The 21,885-nt window shown below is 42.4% G+C and overlaps 1 protein-coding gene across 4 annotated transcripts in view; it reads right to left on the bottom strand.

Annotated features, from left to right (window-relative positions):
* Positions 1–21,885, bottom strand: part of LOC115008655 (forkhead box protein P1-B-like) — a 155,825-nt gene that overhangs the window by 9,957 nt on the left and 123,983 nt on the right. For all 4 annotated transcript variants that reach the window (XM_029432380.1, XM_029432377.1, XM_029432378.1 and 1 more), the window contains 5 exons: positions 21,397–21,547; positions 14,806–14,983; positions 8,846–8,953; positions 4,140–4,227; positions 2,823–2,906 (listed from right to left, as the gene is read on the bottom strand). In XM_029432380.1, the coding sequence (XP_029288240.1) occupies positions 2,823–2,906; positions 4,140–4,227; positions 8,846–8,953; positions 14,806–14,983; positions 21,397–21,547 (609 nt within the window). The remainder of the gene's footprint in view (positions 1–2,822; positions 2,907–4,139; positions 4,228–8,845; positions 8,954–14,805; positions 14,984–21,396; positions 21,548–21,885) is intronic.

The raw sequence follows: 21,885 nt of genomic DNA, 5'->3' as shown, positions 1-21,885 counted from the left end.
TCCCGCTTTAACAGACTCATGTCCAACTCATCACAATGTCTATTTATGTTTTGGAGGCTGAACTGTGGCTTTTTGGCAGAGTCTGCCCAAATAATTTGGATTACTGCTGGGATGCACAAATGCAAGACTACATCCTCACCAACAGTAGCAGAAGACGTGTTATTCTAAATCACGGACTAAATAAATCACACTTGGGTTCGCGTGTTTCTGACACAATGCTATCAATAGAACGGGGCTTGCGGTGTTGACTTCTCTTCCTGTGGATTAGCGAGCTTTGTTTCATGTTTCATCCATATTCCCTGGCCGTAAACACAGAGAGGCTTCAACAATAGGCCAGACAGGCTGGTAATAGCCTTGCCTTTGTTTGCCTCACCATTTGGGCTCACTCCAGTGCCTAGACAAAATGAGACTTCAGACTGAAATTAATTAAATGGTAATTGGTGATCTAATTATACTGGCTTTGACTCGGCAAGCTGCTAAAGAAAATAAACAAAAAGTCCCTCCTTAATTATGTATGGCGTAAAAGGTCAGATTTCTGACAAGAATGCTTAGTGACACCGAGTGCAGACACCCACCCCCACACACACACAAATACAAACACGGTCATACACACACACAGGAACATGCATGGCTAATGTGGCACATTTTGTTTTGATCTTCCCCCGCTTCACATCCACCTCAGAAGAATAAAATAATTCCCATTCATTTGGCGCTGTGCATGCACAGTATCAGTTTGTTTGTCTTTAATTATGACTAAATGTGAACCAGCTACTTTGCTATGACAGTTGGCTACTTATACACGCCTTTATTAAACGCAACAGCACAGAACGGCAGAAAAGCAGCAATTACTGGAAGAACACAATTGTTTCTTCAGAGCGGCTGTATCTTCCGTCAGCTCTGAGAATACTTTCATTCTGCATCTGCTCAAAGGAGGGATTTTTTCTTTCACCGGCCATCTCTGTTGCTGCAATCTCACTAAAACCTCAGAGGGGCCACGGGCCCTGACCTGTGTAAGTCCACCACTCACCCAGCCGAAGCCAGACATATTTATCATAGCATTTCAGAGCAGCTCGCAGCAGGCAAAGTGGCGCTGGAGAATAGGAGTCTATTTATTTGAATAAAAATCCCAGCTTGCCCCCTTGAGAGTGTTAACGCTGAGCTCTGACACAGCTATTCTCACAGGCCCCGGGGAGAGAGGAGAGGTAGTGAACTGAAGATGCTATCTGCCGCTCCTACCACTTTTCATATACAAATGTTCCCGTGTCAGAGCCCTTGTTTTGCACTCTAATCTACATCATCAGTGCGCGTGACACACGCGGCTTTAACAGGCAGCCTTTTGTCGTTCCATATCTCCAGGCGGTTTATGTTGGAGCGTCAATAGCCAACGCTATGACTGTAAATAAATGATCCAAGCTGCACAGTATGCTGAAAGACACAACTTCTGGATGTACATTGTGCATCTGTGTGTGTGCGTGATTCCAGATTCACGCCCTGCAGTCAAATGATCTCTGTCATGCAGACTGAAATATGGTGCGGAGGCCCCTTCTTAAACATGACAAAATAGCGCAGACACTTAAATGCCATATGTTAAACCCGTGCCCCTAAAGGATAGTGATTAAGCAGTATGCTTTATGGCATGGCATATATTAAGAGTGATAAGCACGATGTCTGGAATGTGTCAAGAAGATAATACTGCTTGTACATTTATTAAACATTTTAGTTGTTCACTTTTCAGAGAATGTGGGGGAATCACCAGCTTCGTCTGCAGATTATTTGCTCTGTTTTCTATCTTCTCCTAATCATTTGGTCAAAACAATGTTGGAAAACAGTGAACAATGTTCATCCCAGTTGCTCAAAGTCCAAATAGTTAGTGTTCATTTTGATCTCTACTCACATTTTTGTTTATTTTCTCATCCGGCAACATTTAGATTTTTACACTCATCACTCAAACAGCTTTCTTCTGTTGAGTTTGAATCCAAAATTAAACAATATTTAAATTAAAATGACAATGTATTCTAATGTGAGAAATGCTTTATATTCATATTAAGTCTAGATTACTATTCACATTTAAAGATGGCTGAGGGTAAATCCTGAAATTATTTTTTTACCCTAAATGAGGATTGAAAGAGAGAAACGTCTGCTATCATAGAAAATCAATATTAAAATAAAAACCAGCAGGTGCCACGACCGCCTATATTTGGGATCATCAGCGAGCCATATCTTATAACTACATATCAATAAGTCAATAATATCTTATTTTCAGCCCCTACTTGAAATATTACAATGTTAATATATTGCTTCAATTGTTTCACCGTGTAGTATTGTTTCTTTTGAACAATCTTTTCTCCGTGCATTAGCATGACTGTGTTGTTAGTATTTTAATAAATGTTTCTTATGTTTGATGTTATGAGGCAGGAAAAGCACTCTGTAACTGCGCTGTTTAAAAGAGCTACAAATAAACATTATTTTTGATGTATTTATTAAATATCGTGTCAGTTATTATTACTGTATTTCCCTTTCCCTATGCTTTCTCATCTTTCCAGTCTGCCCCAAACAGGCAGTGCCTCTCCGAAGCCGTTACAGCGTGTGCATCCAGTTCATCACAGGCACCAAATTGAATCTCGGATGTCAGCAGATGTGGTCCAAAACAATATTTACTGCCTCCCTCAAGAGAACAGCTGTTTTTATTTAGCAGATAAATAAGAAGATGGAGGAAGGGATTAATGAATACATGTGTGCCAATTAAGACCAACAAAAGGATGGGGGAGGGACGTGAGAGACGGAGAGACAGAGAGAGAGAGTATGACAGGGCTGCTGCTCACCGGCTGTGGGATGGCTTTGGGCTCCGTGGACTTGACGTGAAGGTGCGTCATCATCGCTTGCAGACGCTCTTTGTCTTTCGCTAGCTGTAATGAGGAAAGAGAGCACATTACATTTTTAATGAACAAAAGGAAAAACATAATCTCTACTTGTATTAATTCAATACATCCCTTTGCAGTGAAGGTATCTTTAACAATGAGAGAAATCAATATTTCCCCCCCTTGGACAAGTCTAATTATTTGTTTTTAAAATACTTTTGGAAGCTGTCAATAACTCTGCACTTCAGACTAACTACTGCCTCCAATTCAAGGTTAAAAAACATAGTATGTCTCATTGCCAATAACAGGCCCTTTCTACCTGTCTGAAACTCAGCGCTGTCTTAGCTGCCAGCTTAAATTATGGTGATAGGCTGCATGCAGAGGAAGTGTGTGTCTGATAAAGCTTCGCTCCATCCCTCTGGATAATACACCACCAGAGAGCAAACAGGACGTTGGTGTGGTGTAATGTTTGAGCAACTCAACTCATTGTTTAAGGTTAACATCCAGAAAACTCATGAACAGTTCTTTTGGGGTATGATGTGGCTAAGATGTGAATGCTGCTTAAAATCTGGAATACATTAAATGTGATTCTGTATTTGCTTTGCAGCAGCTAATTAATACAAATACAGTTTAATGGGATGGTTGGTTTTAGTTTCCCCCTGTAAATCCAATAAATAAGCGCAAGCTTACATTATTAAAGTGTTCACCATTCGTCACACATGTGACACACTGGCCATTACATTGCCCACAATGACTGTCTTTTTCCATAAGTGCATTCTTAATGTACACATGTGCACATTTTTCTCTCTCGCAGAGAAAAAGACAATAAAAGATCAAACATAGGGGAAACAGTTTTTGCGGTGGACTTCAATAACCTCTCTGCTCCTCTAACATCTCTATCCACATCTCTATCCACATCTCTATCCACACTTTGCTGCCCAGTCGTTTTCACCAAGTGTTTTATTGTTGGTGCCAAACAGTTAAAAGTCATAAATAACTTTAAAAACCCAGTAAAATTCAAAATGTAATTATCTTCTCTACTTAGCCCGAGGCCCTTCATATATCTTTTTTCCTGGCTGTCATGCATACATAACACATTTTTAATGACTGGTTACTTGCAAATGTACAAAATTATTTCACTGCGCTGCTGCCTCCCCTTCCACGAGTGACCCCCATGACTGATGTCAGACGGACACGGAGGGAGTTCGGCAGACACTGAGGAAGTGTCAGGAGAAGAAGACACATAAATATTTTGGGCCAAAACAAACTGAGAGACAATACCTGCAGCTCCAGCTGTTGTACGACCTGCATTTGCACCCGACACTGGGCCGTGCTCCTGTCATCCAGGGCGTGCTCATTGTTAAGATGCCTGGAAAACAAAAAACACAGAACACAGAAAAAAGCTGATGTCAGTTGGACTTCTGCAGCCTTTCAGATGCAGGCAACAAAAGCGGTCTTGTTTAATGACGCAGTTATGGAGTAAAGCGCACTATATGGAGAATATGTGGGAACGTTAAGGTAAATGTTACGCAGAGCTTCATCATTAAACTTCACATACAATATCTGCAGAAGCAGAAGAAGTACTTCTTAACACACAAGAATGACTTAATATTTCATGACAGTCCTGTCTGCTCCAACTACAGCTCACAGATAAGAGGAATGATTGAAGAATTTCAGGTTAGCTACATTATGCACCAGCGCCCCTAATGCTATTTCTTCTGGTTTCACCTTCCTTTAGCCTTGTTGGATTTTCCCCTTTCTTCGTGTGTTTTCTGCTAATTGTGTAATTAAGAGAATTCAAATAAAGCCAAACCCAAATGCAGAGGACAACAGGACGAGGAGATGAGATCTGTCACAAACTTGAATTATGGATATAATTATGTGTGATTATTTTATACAGGGAAAGATGTTCTCTTTTCCTGCACGTTTATAACTAATCTAAATAAGTAGCTCGCTGGGGTAGCAGACAGGGTTTTTTTTCTGTGATTTATATAAAATGGTGGAGATAAGGTTCACGAGTGAAGGAAATATGATTGGAGGAATTTTATCAGCCGCCGCATGAATTACTGTTTGAAAATGCTTATGCAGGGGCATTTCATTAATCATTTAATCATAATCCGAGCAGGATGTTTGAACTGATTTCACAAATACCCTTTCATTTCACTACTTCATTATGCTCGCTAATGGATCCAATATATTATATATATCATAAATTATATCACATCTTCGGTGACCATGTAGGTCACTGTCACCAGGCATGTCTGTGAGCACACAGTGGCGCCGGCCGATGCCAGGAGAGGTGTGTGACGCGCCCGCCTTTTCAAATGCACTTTTTCTGTCATTTACTGCAAATCAAAAATGGCCAGAGTCAACCTGTGAAGGCACAGTGGCAGGCAGCGCTATGATAGCCCAATAAATTTGATGCCATTGCTTTATGTACAGACAACACATTTGTGCATTAAACGCCACACAGACACTCAGAAAACAGACACACGTGAAGGGAAGGGAGAATTGATAGTGCTCTGCTTGAAATGTGAAGGTTTCTGTTCAGCAGCCGTATTTTCAACCTTGAAGTGAATGATTTAAATCTTTATGGGAAATGTGGTCTCTTCCCCTCTTCAGGTCCTCCTATTGTGTTTTCAAAATGACTGCATATGTATTCAGCTCTTGGAAGTTAATTACTGTGGCAAAAAGAAGAAATTAAAAAGGCGTATTTAAAGAACGCGTGGGTAATAACCCCCTTTTGCTAAAATCAATTCAGACTTCTTCCAGGCTTTCCATTTGTTTGAGTCAAATAAATGCTCATTTAATTAAGTAGGTCGGGAAAATGAAACTGGTAAACATCTCAGGACATCTTACTAAATTTCAAAGAAGAAAATAATAGGTAAAGACGTTTTGACTTCAATTTAACTGGCACAGACTGAATTTTCAATGAAGGCTGGCCTACGTGAGCAGCTTTGGAATTTCTCTGTTCATAGGAGACATGCGCCCTGCTTCTTTTCATCCTTTGTTACATTCCACTTTATTTCTTCTAATGACATGGAGAGTCACAGTGCATAATTAATAGGAAATGAAATATTCAAATGGCCCTAATGCAGCCTCGAGAGGAGTGTCTGGACACGGGAGCAGGGGATACGGGGGAATTGACGTCGAGAGAGGCTATGAACGTTGGCATGTGTCACTTTCTGGACTTCAAATGAAGCCACTTTTAAAAGCTCTCTGGCAGGATGACAGTCACTAATGTAAATTGCCACAATAAAACAAGTTAGACATTCCTGTAACAGCGGGCTTTTTGCATAACAGTTAGTTTGCTTATCTATTTTCTTTTTTTCCTTTTACAATTTCTAATTATATAGACTGGACCCAGAGCTTAAGGCTGTCTCTGAGGACGGTTTATCTTCTTCACTGTTGGGTGGAATTTTAAATTAAATGCACAAGTCTTTACAGCGGTATTTACATTTAAAATGCATTAAAACATATTTCTGACATATATGACACTTTTTAATTTTTTTTTTTTTACAAGATTTCAGTTTTAATCTAATTTTGTAGTGTGCATAGTTTGCTGTGCTACAAAGCTGCATACATGGCAAAACAATTAGCACGCTGTGTTGAGGTGTTAGAGATGAGTCTTTGTGGCTTCAGCAGACAGACAGTGCAGCACTAGAGGGCACTGCAGTGTTTCACTGGCTCTGACCTCTGACTGGACACCGGAGAGAAGGGTCTTGACCCTCGTAAAAGCAGCGGGCCCTACTGTGAACCCAACCCCGCCCTTCTGTGTGCTGAACCTCGAAAACAGGAACAGGGATTCGGTGCTTTTGTATGTATCAAGATAGTGTGTGTAGGTATGTAATGTTTTCCTTAAAAGATAGAACAAATACACACACAGTTTAAAACAACATTTCAGTCCCGTATTAGTTGTTGCTGTTGGCATGTGGGTCTGAAATCTGGTTGACGTTAGAGTCCACACACACACACACACACACACACGTATTTGTGATTGTTTTCGGGGGCCTGCAGTATCAGTTGCTGGGTTTTTCATGTGGAAGTGCTTAAGGGTTTGAGCGTTAACACCTTGGTGAGCCGCTCGCACTCTCGCCTGCTGTTAAACAAAGGCAGCTTTGTGGAGACTCTCCCCAAATGTTTTCTTAACATGTTCCAAGCAGTTTGAGCAGGCAACTAAAGTAAACAAGATGTTGCCATGATAAAAACACTTGTAAAAACATTGCAGAGTGCACTTAGAGACTTTTTTTTAAGGCAGAGCTGAATTTAATTCCTCTCTCTTCTATAAACAAAGGGTGAGGCAATGTCAGAATACAATAAATAGTGATAGATTTAAGAGGGCACTCCCTAAGCTGAAATATGTGTGTGATACGGGCTTTAATAACTCTGTGTCACAGGGTGTTTATTAAATAAAAATACATAACTGCCTCTTTTTTTTCATCTCTCACAGAAACAGTTCTGAACCAAAAAATCTCTTTTCTAAAGCAAACTGTGCTCTAAGTGGATTTACGCAAACGATAAAGAGGATTCAAAATGTTGACAAAGACAGTCAAAACTTTGAGCTGCCTGTGAGCCGTCCCTCCGCAGCACCTTTCTCTCCGTCTGGGAGTTCGCTGAGTGCTTGTTTTAGGATAATGGAATTGTGTCATATCTTGTGTAAAGTGCGACTAATCCGGGGTGACAGTGAGCCATTGATCTGCTGCCACAATGCAGATGTTTTCATCCTCTCCGTAACCATGGCGCTGGTATGTGTTGGATTACCTACTGCACAGGGTTGATTAGTAAACCAGCGGTGTGACTCAGACTGGGGAAGCATGGTGCACAACAAAAGGCCTGTCAGGCAGCGCAGGGTCCAACATGTTACACAGCTCACACTGCAAAGCAGGTGATGCCGACTGAGCTGGAGCTCTTTAGGTACAGTATACATTAGAGGGGGGGGGGGATTCATGTAGGAATTGAGATTCTTATCTTCTAAGATTCACAACTACAGAAAAGAAGCTAGATATTGTAGTAATCCTACACACCAGTTTTAGAGTCATTTGTGTGCAATATATTTTTGCAATTGGAAAGTTTGTGAGAAATAAAAAGGCAGCGAGACTAAACATTACAATTGTATTTATGCAAGAGGCAGCATTTAATTTTTTTATATTGTGTTATTCTTTAGGTCACTGAGAAATACGTCTTTTTACTTCAGCATGAATAAATGTAGCTTTCTGTCTCAGGTTAGCCTTTGTGTGTTTACATCATTGCAGTCGGTTATTATAACTTTGTCAAATATAAACACTCTTATGCACACTTTACTCTGCTTTAACACCATGATTTGCCACATGCCTGCTCCAGCGGATCTACTCCAGCGCACAGCGGACTGCAGTAGATCCTGAAATTAGCACCCTTATGTGCAGAATCCATTTTGAATCGAATCTGTGAGATACCGGGAGATTCGGACCCCCAGTATTCATGGTTGATTTTAACACAGTGCTGAGGTGTGGGGGCCTTTAATAACATAAACAACACTGTAAACCAAAAACTCTAAGAAATAAAGCATGAGAAAGGAGAGGGAAAGACAAACAAAGCACTGAGAAAAAAGACAGAAAGAGCTGAGCAAGGCAAAGACACACACACACACACACACACACACACACACACACACACACACACACACGTCTGTCCAGTGACAAGGGCAAACATGCAGAGCACCCTAAGTGTGGGCTGCCACAGATAAACATCCTACCGTTGTTTGTTTGGGAAAAATGGCCCCCGTCACCATGGGAACTGCACTTATCACAGGAATTAGAGGACCCATGCGGTTCTCAGAAGGAGACCCCGCCACAGTCAAGAGAGGGCCAACCCAGGCCCCCACACTCAGGAATAACAACCAGCTGCACCTGTAGTGCCTCGGAGTTGCCGGGGGTCACAAAACATGTAATCGACCCAACATGAGGACAAACAAGCTGTGGCACAACCCTCCGACTACCACTTTCACTTACTTGAGGAATGAATAGAAATCATCAAACACCGCCTCACATCCAGGCCACTTGCAAACACCGTGACCGTAGAGAGGGTGGCTGTGGGGGGAATGGTCTTCTAGCGTGGATCTGAAAGAGAAAGTCACAGAACCATATAAAAACTGATTTGAGAGTGTTTTGAATACAAACACCAGAGGTCACGAGCAAGGCTTTCCGTATCTCGGTACCAAGTTATTGTGTTTTGGTGGAATCGAATCCCTGCTAGCAGTCAAGCTAGTCACATGACATCTGTCTGTCTGTCAAATTGTAAGACATTTTGATGATCTAACCCCTAAAAAGTAAATGCTGACAATAATAAATACTTTTCTACATTTAAACTATTTCCATAATTAAAAGTGATGCGTGGCATAAAAAACATCATGGAAATTGTTAAATTATAGGTAAGATCACATTTTATAAAAAAAAACGTAACTTCTCAATAGTTAGGAAAATGCAAATATGTAATAAAAAAAGAAGAAGAGATGAATGTGAATTGTCGTGCGGCTCGATTCCCCCACCTCTGACAACGGGGAAGAAGATGGTTTCTCCTGTTAATCTGATGCCTGGTTAGCACCTCCCTCTGTGTGCTGTATGTAGTTTCCACATGAAAACCTTTGGCTTAGACTTGATCTGTGAACTTTGGCCTGTGTGGAATCAGTGCACCTGTGTGATCTCTGCTTGTTCTTTTCTTAAAAGAGAGGACTCACGTTGCGAAAGCGCAACCAAATCAATATGTAATTATTTAGTACCACTGAGCCATGTTACAATTCACTTTGATCAAGACTGCTAGGGGGCTTCCTCAGCCTCTGCTTTTCCTGCTGCATCATGTCCCGGAGCCCACCTGGAGGAGTGTGTGTACCACGACATGAAACCCCCAAAAGCATCAGGCACTTCTCACACCGTGCACAAAACTGTAAACATCCCCGCCTGGTATCAATTTATCTACTGACCAATCCATGTCACCAGGGGCTGACAAGCACGGCAGCTATGGGGAGCTTATGGCTTTGTGCAATCAGTCTAAATAGCGGAGAACGTCCCCGAAAAACAAACTTTACAACATCTTCCATATGTCGAGAGGCTCGGAACCACAGCTAACCAAAACGAGTACTGAAAGAACGCGGCCGGTGTCTGCTGAGAGAGCGAGACAAGCAGCCATATGGACACAGGCACCATACAAGACACACAACTTCCAGCTACAAGAGCCTGGGGGACTGGCCTATATCGCTACCACCTGTGCTTCTGGTGGCTCGTGAGCAACAGCGCTGCTGCTTCTCCTCCAGTCTGAGCACTGCTCTCTAAGACAACCAGGCCAGATAGGGAGATTTAGTACAGCACAAACGCCATCAGGTAATACATATAGTCGATAAGACATATTGTCTACCACTTCAGAGGATGTCTTTAAGGATAGAGGGGAAATAAATATTTAGAACAATATGTTGCATTGCTTAGCCAATTAACCATCTGCTATGATATTAAAAGTTGTAATCTAACCATGGCGTGCCAAATTTGCTGGATTAAACAAATTGATGTTCAGATTAAAATCTCATTTGTATCAATGTTAGTAAAGATGTACTTCAAGTATGAAATCTTAAAGGTCGTCACAAGTTTCCTTGTGTTATAATTACTTGCTTAGGAGTTCGCATTGTTCTTAGCATGTGATAATTGCATTGCAATTAGGAAGCAGTCAAGCATTCATGAATGTGGTTAGCAGTTTTTTTCGCTCTCCCTCTTTCAAAAGTCAGATTTTTTTTTATTCAATTATGAATTATGCATTCACATTAAGACCTCTGTTTTGATACAGCTAATAAATAGATGGCAGACGGCCTATTATAATGAGTTTTTAACAAGGAAATGTGCGGACTGGTGAAGGTAACGCTGGTTTTTAAATTAAAAGAGATCTTTTTTTTATTCTTTGCGAGCAGGCTTGTTGGTTAATTCTGTATTAATAAGAAATTGAAATGTGGAGTACGCTGGGAATCAGTGAGCACAAAGCGCTGCGAGGGGCTGGCGGCAGAAGAGCCCTTTTAAACGGTGGATGGCTAAACAGTAGTAAATGACAGAATTTACACCAAATGAGCTACATTAGTGTAATAGGAGAAGAGTGTAGGATTCATGGGGTTTTCTCCCATTTGAGAACATGTTGAAGGGAGAACAAAAAAAAATTAAAATAAAGAACCGCTCTGCAGTTCTCTGCGTTGCGTTAAATTTGACATCCACGACAGGTCTGTCAGGATGTTATTATTGTCAGGTAGCCCGGGGGGGGAAGAGCATTCGAATGATCTTGTAACAGCGATGAGGAAAAAGCGTGTCATCAGCTTCCTTTAGAGGAGAAGGAACATTAGAGGGGCTATAGACCCAGACAGAGAGGTGTTGCACTGTGTTTGTGTGTAGACACAAAGATGACTTCCGACAGCTTGATTTCTAGTTCACTTCTTTTGATGAGATGCTTTGGGCCATAAACAAGTCGTGATCTATGGCATCGTCGTGTGCTGATGGACTCAATCTATCAGCAAGAAGAGGGAAGATTGATGTCCACCATGCTAGGTCAGAGTCTGGCCACAATGTATGAAGCCAGTCACACTCACTGTTGGTACTAAAGAGAAGCCCTTTTCACACATGCAGCAAGTAGGCCAATCCAGAAGAAAACAAACAGTTGAAAGTGAAGAAGAAGAAGAAGAAGAAGAAGAAGAGAGGTCATTTACACGAAGACGCCAACGGAAATGTCTAACTGGAGAGACGACGGGATTGGGGAACTTCTGTTGGAAAGGGCCAAATTCAAGAGACTCGATTGTTTATGACCAAATTAAAAACCGCCTCCGTGACCACTGGTGTAATCTGCACACATGCACACTCTGCGCCACCCCTCGCCTAAACCAAAAAGAGTACTTCCTGGAAGTGAGAGCGCTTCTGACACGGACAATCTCCTGCTGTGCGCTACACGTGTGAAAGGCAAACTCAGGACATTGTGCGGACCTGATTCTCTGGATATTATCCATTGTCCTATTCCCCTGTGTCCTCCCCCTCAATCCTGCATCCATACCCCCTACCCTCCCCCTTTGTAACTCCCTGGGCCCGATCCTTTTCTTATGTCTTCTCTGTGCCACTGCATGGTTCACCCTAAATGATTTAATTATCAGTTTTCTGGTATAAGACAAATGAAAGGCAAGAGAGACGGGAGTGCTGTGCCAAATCTGATTATTTATCTTCTTAACAGATTGCTGTGTTACAGTCCCCGAGCTGTGGTTACTGATGGTTGTTGGGAAGCAAAGTGGGCCAAGCGCTTTGTGACGACGCTCCCTCTCACAAAGCTGATGCAGCACTGTATTGGGAATTTGTGTCAGATACAGATCAGGCACATTTTCATTTAAATAAGCAAATCATTGAATAAAGATGACCTGGCTCACAGGGGTATATCTCTATCTATGCATCACAGTTTGTGGGCTGCAGCAACACAGGCTGACAGATTGAGTGACTCAGGCCCTGGTCATATCAGGGATGTTGTTCAGACAAACAGAAAAATCCCAGCCTGCCTTGCCAGAGTGTTCTTTGAGACAAGTAAAAGCAGGAACGCGTGCCTTCGTCTTCGGTGTGTCAAGCCGGCAGTGATTGAATTTCTCCTCCTTCCTTAAGACGGAAGTGCAAAGCCGGTGAGTGATTCCTGTGGATGCACTTAAGGTTTTAGTTGCAGGCGTCGTTGTGCCTGGGCAGATTTTATATGACACATGAAACTAACTACATGGTACTTAGGGCCTGCTGTAAACCAATCTGAAGCCAGTCGGGAAAACAGGCCCATCAGCAGAGAGGCTTGTTTCTGTTGCATGACAAAAGGACTTGCAAAACCGCATCAATTAAAAGTTCATTAAGTTCAGCGCTGGGAGGATGAGTGGATGCTCTCTATTTACGCCGGGGCCGGCCCAGCCCATTATCTTCAACCTGATTATTCAAATCCCTGGATTATAACACAGACGTTTTCTCAGAGCCTTGCTTAGAATAACCACACTTAATAATATTTCATTTTTCTTCCCATGGAGTCTGATTAGAATTGAGTCTGCATCATCAAAAGGCGAGGAGGGGAACAATGCTCTTGATAGTTGTGTGGTTTAAGTGTTGGGAAAATTAACGCGAGAGAGGATTATTGGTCGTGTGGATCTAAATGAGCATCATTCAGCATTTAATAGGCAATGTTTTGTGTTCACTTTGTATCAGTCGTCTGTTCTTAGTAATTGCACTTTGGGAAGTGTGGGTAGGTAATCCGCGACTTCCTCGAGCAGATGTCCTGGATGAGAATCACCTGCTTGGTTTTCTGACAGATCTAAGATACTGCGAGAATATTCAGACGGAGACTGCCTTCTTCACTTAAGCTTGTGTTAAACTGCTGTTGACATCTTCTTTAATCTCTGACAGTCAGCGCGAGGCAGAGGGGCTGCCAGCTCTTGCGTTATGTCTTCTCCGATGTTTCATGGAGCCCTCAGCTTCTTGCCTTTCCCTGCCATCGATGCTCACCTTGTTTGCTTGCTCGCGACAATGTGTGATGGAGTGAGCGAATCAATATCCTCCCCTGTGATTTGTCTTCCACTACACAAAAAAACAGACATTCAGCCAGACTCTGGATGAAAGGCTGGAAGCCTGTGGATACTGTCAACTGTAGGAGCAACTAACGCCCATTTTTTATTTCATTTTTCTCCAGTGTCTGTGCTGGAAGATAACTTTGAAACACAGTAAAGAGGATAAGTCTGTACAGGTAATAAGAATCGCTTTAAAACTGATACCACTGCTTGAAAAGAAATAGCTGTTTTCCGTTTGTATCTCTCCATCAGTAAATCATAGCATTTCCTCTCGAAGCCACTCAGATCCTCTCTACAACCCCCCACAATACCCCCCCCCCCCCCTCCTCCAACAGCAGCCCCTCTTCACCTCCAAAGGCCTGCCGGTTTACAGCGCTAAACATGTTTTCATCGGCATTGCTTTCATAATGACGCGAAGGGTTTTTGATCACTGAAACACAAGTCAGATGTTATGCAGTGAGCTCACGGTGCCTGGAGGCTTCTCACTAGCAGTTCAAAGATCGTTGGTGCAAGAAAACAAGCAAATATGTAAGATGCCAAATTAATTCCTTCCTTAAAGAAACAGCTCAAAGCACAAACATCACAGATGATTCATCCTGGTTGTGAAAATATGATGCGTTTGTTTTTTCTAGTGCACTTTGTTGTTCTTGTGACTGCGTTTGTCATTCCTGATGTGAAGGGTGATGATCCGGTTGATTGTGCATGTCAACAGGTTCCCAAGGAACTGGTTTTCCTTTATGAAAAGAGACTTGTGTTCTAAATATTTTCAAGGTATGAATTCACAGCTGCGCTCCCCAATGTGCAACCGAAACAATAGGAGTTGGACAACGCCCTGACCCCCTTGTTGATGGTATGGTGATATGCGTGCACATTTCTCCAAATTGCTGCATTCCAACCAGGACAAATCCCCAGCTGTATCCAGGCATAGAGAAAAGGGACTTTGTTGGCCTTAATGAAAATAATACTTACACACTAAAAAATTAAGAGTAATCTCTAATGCAAACCCTACGGGGACGTGTGTAGAATAGAAAAAGCTATTTTAAATGGGAATATATGGCACATCGGCCTTCTGTTTGCTTTACACGAAGATGACAGTGAAGACTGTTTCACAAGTTTATTTGCTGCAGGGGTAACATGTTTTTGTAGGCCAACCCGGAATTTAGCACCACACTGGTTTCCTTGAAAAGAACCTAATGGGATTTCTCCATTACATTAATAAGCTCTGTGGCAAACACAAGTTAAGGATACTTACATGTTTTCTTCAGCTTCAGCATTGCTGACGTATTTTATGTCGTAAAACAAAACGTGAAAATCATCAAGAAGCACACATGACACAACAAAAAATGTATATATATATAAAAAGACCTTGAGACTCACCCTTCTCTCTTGTGACTCATGTACTGCCCGTTGGTGGAGGCATGCTGGTTGAGGAGTGGGTTCTTTGGCGGTGCCGGGGAGGACAAGTCAAGGCCCCGGTGGCCGTTGTTGTGCTCCTCCTTCACGTGAGCATGTGTAACCTCCTTCCACAGTTGCTGCAGCTCTGCTGGAATCATGCCTGAGACAAACAAATTGGATAATTAAATCAATTAACAGCTAATCCAACTCTCTTCTTCATCACTTAATTAAATCAAAGCGTCTGTAAACAAAGCCGAGTATTAATTAGAAAATATTCCACTACAGGGTAATGCACTGAGAGCTCTCGCCCCTCGCCCCCCCCCCCCTCTCTCTCTGCCACCTTCTTCTCTCCCTCCCATTTCTCCCTGTGATCTGAAGCGTGTTTGTATACACAAATCCCTGGCATTCACACAGATTTCATGCTCAGAGTAAATAATTAACACCCAGACAAGGCATGAAATCTGAATAATCACCATCATTTTCTCTCAACAACAAGAGATGTGCAGAACATACACAACAAAAAGTTTACAATAGCAACACAAGAAAACATCCCACCCCTGCCTCCTTGAGAAACAGGACCCTGGGGTAATATTCTCAAAAGCGCATTAATGTGCAAAATACTTAAAGCTCTGCACCGCCTCCAATTGACACAGAAGACTTAAACCTCATTTAACAAGTCAAGCACACTGCAGCTCACACAGCCCTTTGAAAAAATGAAATCCCTTGAAGACAGAAGACATTTTTCTGTGTGCTGGAAACGCATCTACGGAGCGTGTGTTTTTTCTTTTCTGCCTCTGAGTGACAGCGATCGCTGACACCCAGGGCCAGAGTCGGGATGTAGAAGGATAATGCTTGTTGTTTGTGCACCTCACTTTCCGTGTCTGAGAGAAGAGAGACAATATATATGTGTCCATCTCTGCTGAGTCTGTTAGAGAAGTCTGCTTTCAATTGACACAAATGAGGATAAAGCTGACATGTAAAATGAGATTAAGCCTCATGGGTGCGGAATCTCTGGCTATTTGTATTTTCAGTCGAAACATCTGGGTAACCCCGATTTTAACAGCACACTGAAAGATCCAAGAGGGTAAATGTGTGTTGGGTATTCAACTCTGTGCTTAAATAAGCCACATGTTTTCAGCATGGTGAAAGAACCTCTTGGATATGTGGTGAATTTAACCACAAAGCAAATGAGCAAGACCACTCGTTTAACATTACAATTAATTAAATCCATTCTCAAAATGAGCACTGGCAAATGAAAGATGATTTGCACATGCTTATCTTCTTGGGTTTATTTCCTCCCTCCTCCTCCTCCTCTCCGTTTCTCATCACCAGCTCTATAGATACCAGAAGTGCTCCTTTCAAGCACCCGATTGTAATACATTGTGTGCAAAATGCTTAGTCTTCATTTATTTCTGTTGTGGAAAATAACTGTGAGGTGAAGATCTCAATACGATCAGCAAAAATATTTTTAATTTGATAAGCTACTAAAGATTTTAATTATGCTGGTAATGGAGAACATTGGCCTAATGAGGCGGAGGACTCCGGAGAGACGCAGAGGCTAAGAACTGTGAAATGAGTCTGATAGGATTGCTGTGAATTCACACTAGATCGTTTGCATATCAAAGAGCAGGAAATGATTACAGGACAAATCAATAACCTTTCCACGTTCCAAGGAGCGTCTTTCCTCATTGGAATATCTCAACACGCTCGCTCTGTTCTGCCCGTCTGTATTCTCCCTTATTCTCTTCGATGCCTTCATGTGCCCGAATCGAAGTGCACGTCCATGACAGGCTAAACATGCTTAATATTGCGCTCTGTGTTACAGCATGCTAATCCACAGCGTGCTCATTCCCGTTCGCATTTTCAAAGGACCCATTGTTGTTTTGATGCTTTAAGGAGACTTTGGAGCAAAAGTTTTCTGTTTGTTGTTTTGTTTCTGTGATGGCTGGTTTGGAAGCGGAAGGTCACCGGTGATGCGAGTGTCCTGCGCTCCGACAGCGGGAACAATCATTTTCCCCCCACTTGGTGCCCGGTGACAGTGGGCAATGTATTTTTAGCCGATGTGCTTGACAGGGCGGCCCACACTGGCTCAATTACCCAGCAGTCCTGGTGACCCCGACGCCACTGTTTACTCAGATGAAACCGCAGCGGATAGTGCGGTCTGATGAGAGAGGTAACGGAGTGGGACCGAGCTGTCTCTTTCTGGATCTAGTCCCTAGTTTTATTGCTCGTCCCTCTCGGTACTCCTGCCTAACCCTAACCTCTTCAAACTCAACAACAGCTATGGCTCATGATTCCACATAAATGACAATAAAATGTCATTGCAGAAATGTCTCAGAGGGTATTATATTTTGTGTTTGGACAAAATGCTCTCCATCTGATTACTGTGGGACACATAATGACATTGATCTGTAAACCCTCTTCCTTGGGCCCCCCAGTTTGTCCTTCCTTTAAATGCCGGATTGGTTTATCTTTCCCCCTTCCATTTTTCAACACAACTATTCCACTCATTACGACTGGGAAATACGGACAAGCACTTTAAAAAATGTATGTTGTTGGGACACTTGATTGATCACCGGCCTCGCAACTCAATTGTACCTCGGCAGGTAGCTCTGGCACACAGACAGGCCGAGCTCTTCAACCTTTTCCTGTCCTTGTCCCCCTGTACCCAGGTGACCATGTTCAAGCAAGCAGAAAGTTGATTTAAGGTTCATAATGACATCAGTTGCAGGCCATCATCCCCCAAATAAAAAATGGCCCCCAGTGCTCCGGGCTCTTTAAACCGAGCTGTTACTTCTCGCACACAGTGCCGTGGGGGGACAGTGACATCGCTATTAGTTTATTGTTCCGCCGGGCTGGGACCTTTACTGCACCTCTGTTTATGTTGCCGTAATCACTGGCCTGCTGATATGCACCCCTTAGGTCTGAAATATGTCCTGTCCTAATGCTGCAGGAACTATTACCAGTAGCCCACTGCTGCACGTATCAATCACTGACAGGTCAGCTGCATTACCCGCCGCTGTCCCCGATGTGCTACTGCTCTGTGAGCACTTCATGGCTCGCCACGTTCTTTGCTTTCATATTACCGCCAAATTTGTCTTGTCACTGTCCCACTGGCCTCTCCCAGACAGCTTAAATGATGTTGTGCAGCTTCAAGAACTCACTCTCTTGCAGAGCAACCTCGAAAGGTGAGCATAAACACACACACACACACACACACACACACACACCACCTGAGCAACATGAGCCTGTGCAGCCACTGACTCACTTATCAGGTCAAGAGGACAGGCTTTTTGTGAGGAGGGAGAGGTGGGGGTGGATCAAATTTATATTTATGAGAGATATATCCTCCCCAAACACATTGTTGTAATTTATAACAGATAGCGTCTGGCCGCTTCCAAGACTTTGAACATTAATGTCAAAAGAATTTATGACAACAGAAAGAAATTACACTCCAGATAATGTGAGCAATTGTTTTTCACTCAAAACCACTATCTGCAACTTTGTACTTAATTAGTGCTATCAAATGTTTGAAAGGCAAATCCATTCCTTCAGTCCGTTGTTTTGGCAGAAAGAAATGACAGAATTCTGTCTCAGCCGACGATGCAACTCAGCAGGAGACTGATGCAGAAATGAGCTGCGAACTGCGTCATAGAACCCAGAACACAACTGCAGACTGCACACCTGCTTTTATTTAATTACAGTGACCTATTATGTGAGATCTGAATCCTGCAATGGACTGCATGTGATAACAGCGGCTTCCTAAAATAATTCTATCGATATCTGCATTTTGAACCCCCCCCCCCCCCCATCCATAATCAGCGGGACCCAAACAGAGCAGATCAACTCATCACTTCCGACACAGTGCTAACTGCTAGCTGAGTATTAGATTAGATCTGAGCACCACAGGCCTAGCCCGCTGATGCATGAAAGAGTTTAGTGATGTGGAAAACAGAAAGGTCATCAATAACTTCAAACAGTCAAGCAGAAAATGTGTAGAATAGGAAGACAAACTGGGGGCCTCGAGCACAAGCCTAAGTGTTGTAACAGCTGTCGGAGGCTCAGGGTTAACATCAATGGATCGACGAGGATAAACAACTAGGTTCGACTGGTTGTGACAAACAAAAACAGTGATTGTAGGAACTCAGGGATTCATCTTCCAAACCGTCAAGAAATCTGAGTATAATTCATTTGGCTGAAGGGTTGAACATTCCCAAAACAATTTAAACCATAAATTTTTCATTTAGAATTACAAGTTAGATTATTTCTGATGATTCTTTGAGAGGGATGTTTTCAACAAAAGATATTTTCTGCAGGGCGTCCTCGACTGAAGAAATTGTTTTGGATTTTGTCGACTAATCGATTTAATCAACAGACCTGTAAAACTGAGTATCATCAAAGAATCATACCAGAGATGTGCTCCCATTGTTCTTAAGAATAAGTCATTCACTAAAGAAATCTTATTTGACTAAGAGTGGGCAGCCCTAGTAATGTCATCGTGTCTATGACACTGTGCGGTATCAGAGGCCGATGTAGATGTAGATTTCTGTGTTGAACTTGGAGAGAAATCCAGCACGTGGTGTGACGCATGGCTCTTCCCTATTAATGCAATAATGATAATTGATTATTCAAACCCAATTGTTTTAATAGAATAGCAGCCTGCAGCCCTGACACAGTGTATTAAGAAGGAGAAAGAGATTTCAATTGAAAGCACCTACTCTTTTGTTAAGGTGAGATGCCTTGGAGGTATTTGAGGATGACACAGTGTAAACAGGATGTTCTGGGACTGTTGTGAAATCCATCAGCAGTACAGTACACAGTCATATCACCTCATAATGCTTTACTCAAGGGGTGTGTGTGTGTGTGTGTGTGTGTGTGTGTTTGCCAGACATCTGACACAGAGCAATTCAGCAAAGTACACTCACAACACGATTGCGCTCCACGCCTGTGCCTGTGGCAATCGTTTGCGGGTGGATGAGTGATTCCATAGCCAGTCCAAACAATAACACCACTGTAAAAACTGTGTTTGTGTTTGCCTATTACCTATTACCTAAGCACCCCCCCCCTCCCTGTTTTTATCGCTCTTATCTTGTTATTTCAAAACTGTTTGTCTTAGCTGGAAATGAATAGTCAATGTCATGTTCTAAAATCCGTATGTCTTTGTCACAAGGAGACCACTCCTTAAAGAAATATTAACGGATAAATAAAGAAATAAACTTCCTGGCAAACAACAAGTATTGACTCACTATCAAGTAACAGGCGTTTCACAATGACAAGTTCACTGGCAGTTTAGGAACAATAGATCCAGTCTTCCTTCAGGCTGAAGGAGACTGCCACCAGGATGCCAATCACAGGCGCAGAGCAAAGAGTTCAAGGACAAAGTCTGAACACTCTGAATAGTATAAGATCATTTTTCCGTGGATCAACACATCGATTGATCAACTAATCGTTACAGCTTTGTAACAAAGTTTGGCACACAGTAAACAGTGAACCCGGAGGCATCACATGCTGTTCAGTAAGTGAGTGTTGAGTGAGATGTACAGCAGCTGTGTCCATGAGCCAGTGAAACCACATACTCTATTTGGTTTCAGACTCAAGTGGAGGGTTGTTCACTTTGACTAAGCACATTTGTACAGGTGTAGCAGATGAAACCGCTCAAAAACATTCAGAGACCTTCACCCACAGAAGCTGAAACGAAGAGTTTGTTGATAAAACTGGTATCTGAAAGCAACTATTTCTACAATGCCACAGCAGTAGCTCTGCGTGAAAGTGTCGTGTTAGCAGGTGTCACTGTGCCTTGTACAACACAGCTCGTTTCCTCCTCCACTACAACTGAATGTGTTCTCTGGTTAGATATTTTAAATTATTTCAAGAACTGTCCTCATTATAAAAACATGATGTGTTCAGCAGCGTTGCCAGATGCACGATAATTATCATATTTGTACGATCGGTTATCCATCTGCACGATGCATGGTGAGTAACGCCAAAAAGTGGCATAATATATGATCATTTTATCATTTTGTCACGCTTACAATTTGCGTTCTCTCAGTCTTAACAGTAGGCTATTACTAAATGTGCTACGTCAGCTTGCATTAAAACAAGACAACAAACCGATTGAAAAGTAGTATAAATACCTGTTTTGTAAAATTACACATTTATGCCTATTTGTTCTTGTGGTTATGACTTATGTGGTACAATAATCCTTCTCAAAATATAATAGATGTAAGCCTCTGGCACTAAAGTTTAACATTTCTCGTCTGGCAACCCTGGCTTTTAGTAAACAACTTCCATAATCCACAGACCAATATGTTTTGTTTTAAATAGAAGGCCAGGATCATCCCATATCTCAATAAGCACATGAAGCATAATCCTAATCTACATCGTTTTGTCTCATTTAGACCAAACACATTTTAGCACTTCAAAATATATTTGGTAGTTAAAAAAAGGATTATCCCCAGACATAGTTGTGTTGCAGTGTTTTGTTGGTACCATGTTGAGCGGTTGAGAACAGGAGACTTGACAAAGAGCAGGAGGCTACCAGTTGAGTTCAGTGCTGTGATATTAGGTACTGACCCTGAGTGAGGGAGTGCAGGGGCAGGCCGGTCTGTCCGGGCTGGATTGTGAGCAGCCCTTGCCTCTGAAGGTTGAGCAGATGCTGCTGCTGGACCTGCTGGACCTGCAGGAGCTGCTGCTGGAAGGCCAACTGCTGTGCTGACACCTGCTGCTGAAGGCACAAACACAGAGATAGAGCGGGCACACCATCAGCACAAACACACAGATACAGAAGCCAGTGCAAACATTTGTGTGTTCCGCTGAAGGAAAACGTTTTAAGATCAGGGGCCACAGAGTTCATAGATAGTAAAACGCTTTAGAACAACACGTTCATTCATAAAACAAAAACGAAATTATTGGATTTTGAGTGCGCTAACACACAACAGCACAGTGTCATTTTCATATGTTCTGCCTTTAGTGTGGGTTCGCTGGGCCAGCTGAAGACAGGTGCAGTATACATCTCTCTCTCTCTTAATTAATGAGGAGTCGGGAGGCAAACGACAAACAATG

This window comes from Cottoperca gobio, chromosome 5 (genome assembly GCF_900634415.1).
Source record: "Cottoperca gobio chromosome 5, fCotGob3.1, whole genome shotgun sequence".
Lineage (NCBI taxonomy): Eukaryota > Metazoa > Chordata > Actinopteri > Perciformes > Bovichtidae > Cottoperca > Cottoperca gobio.
The sequence above is the reverse complement of the archived record's forward strand: the minus strand, read 5'-3'. Positions and strand labels throughout refer to the sequence as shown.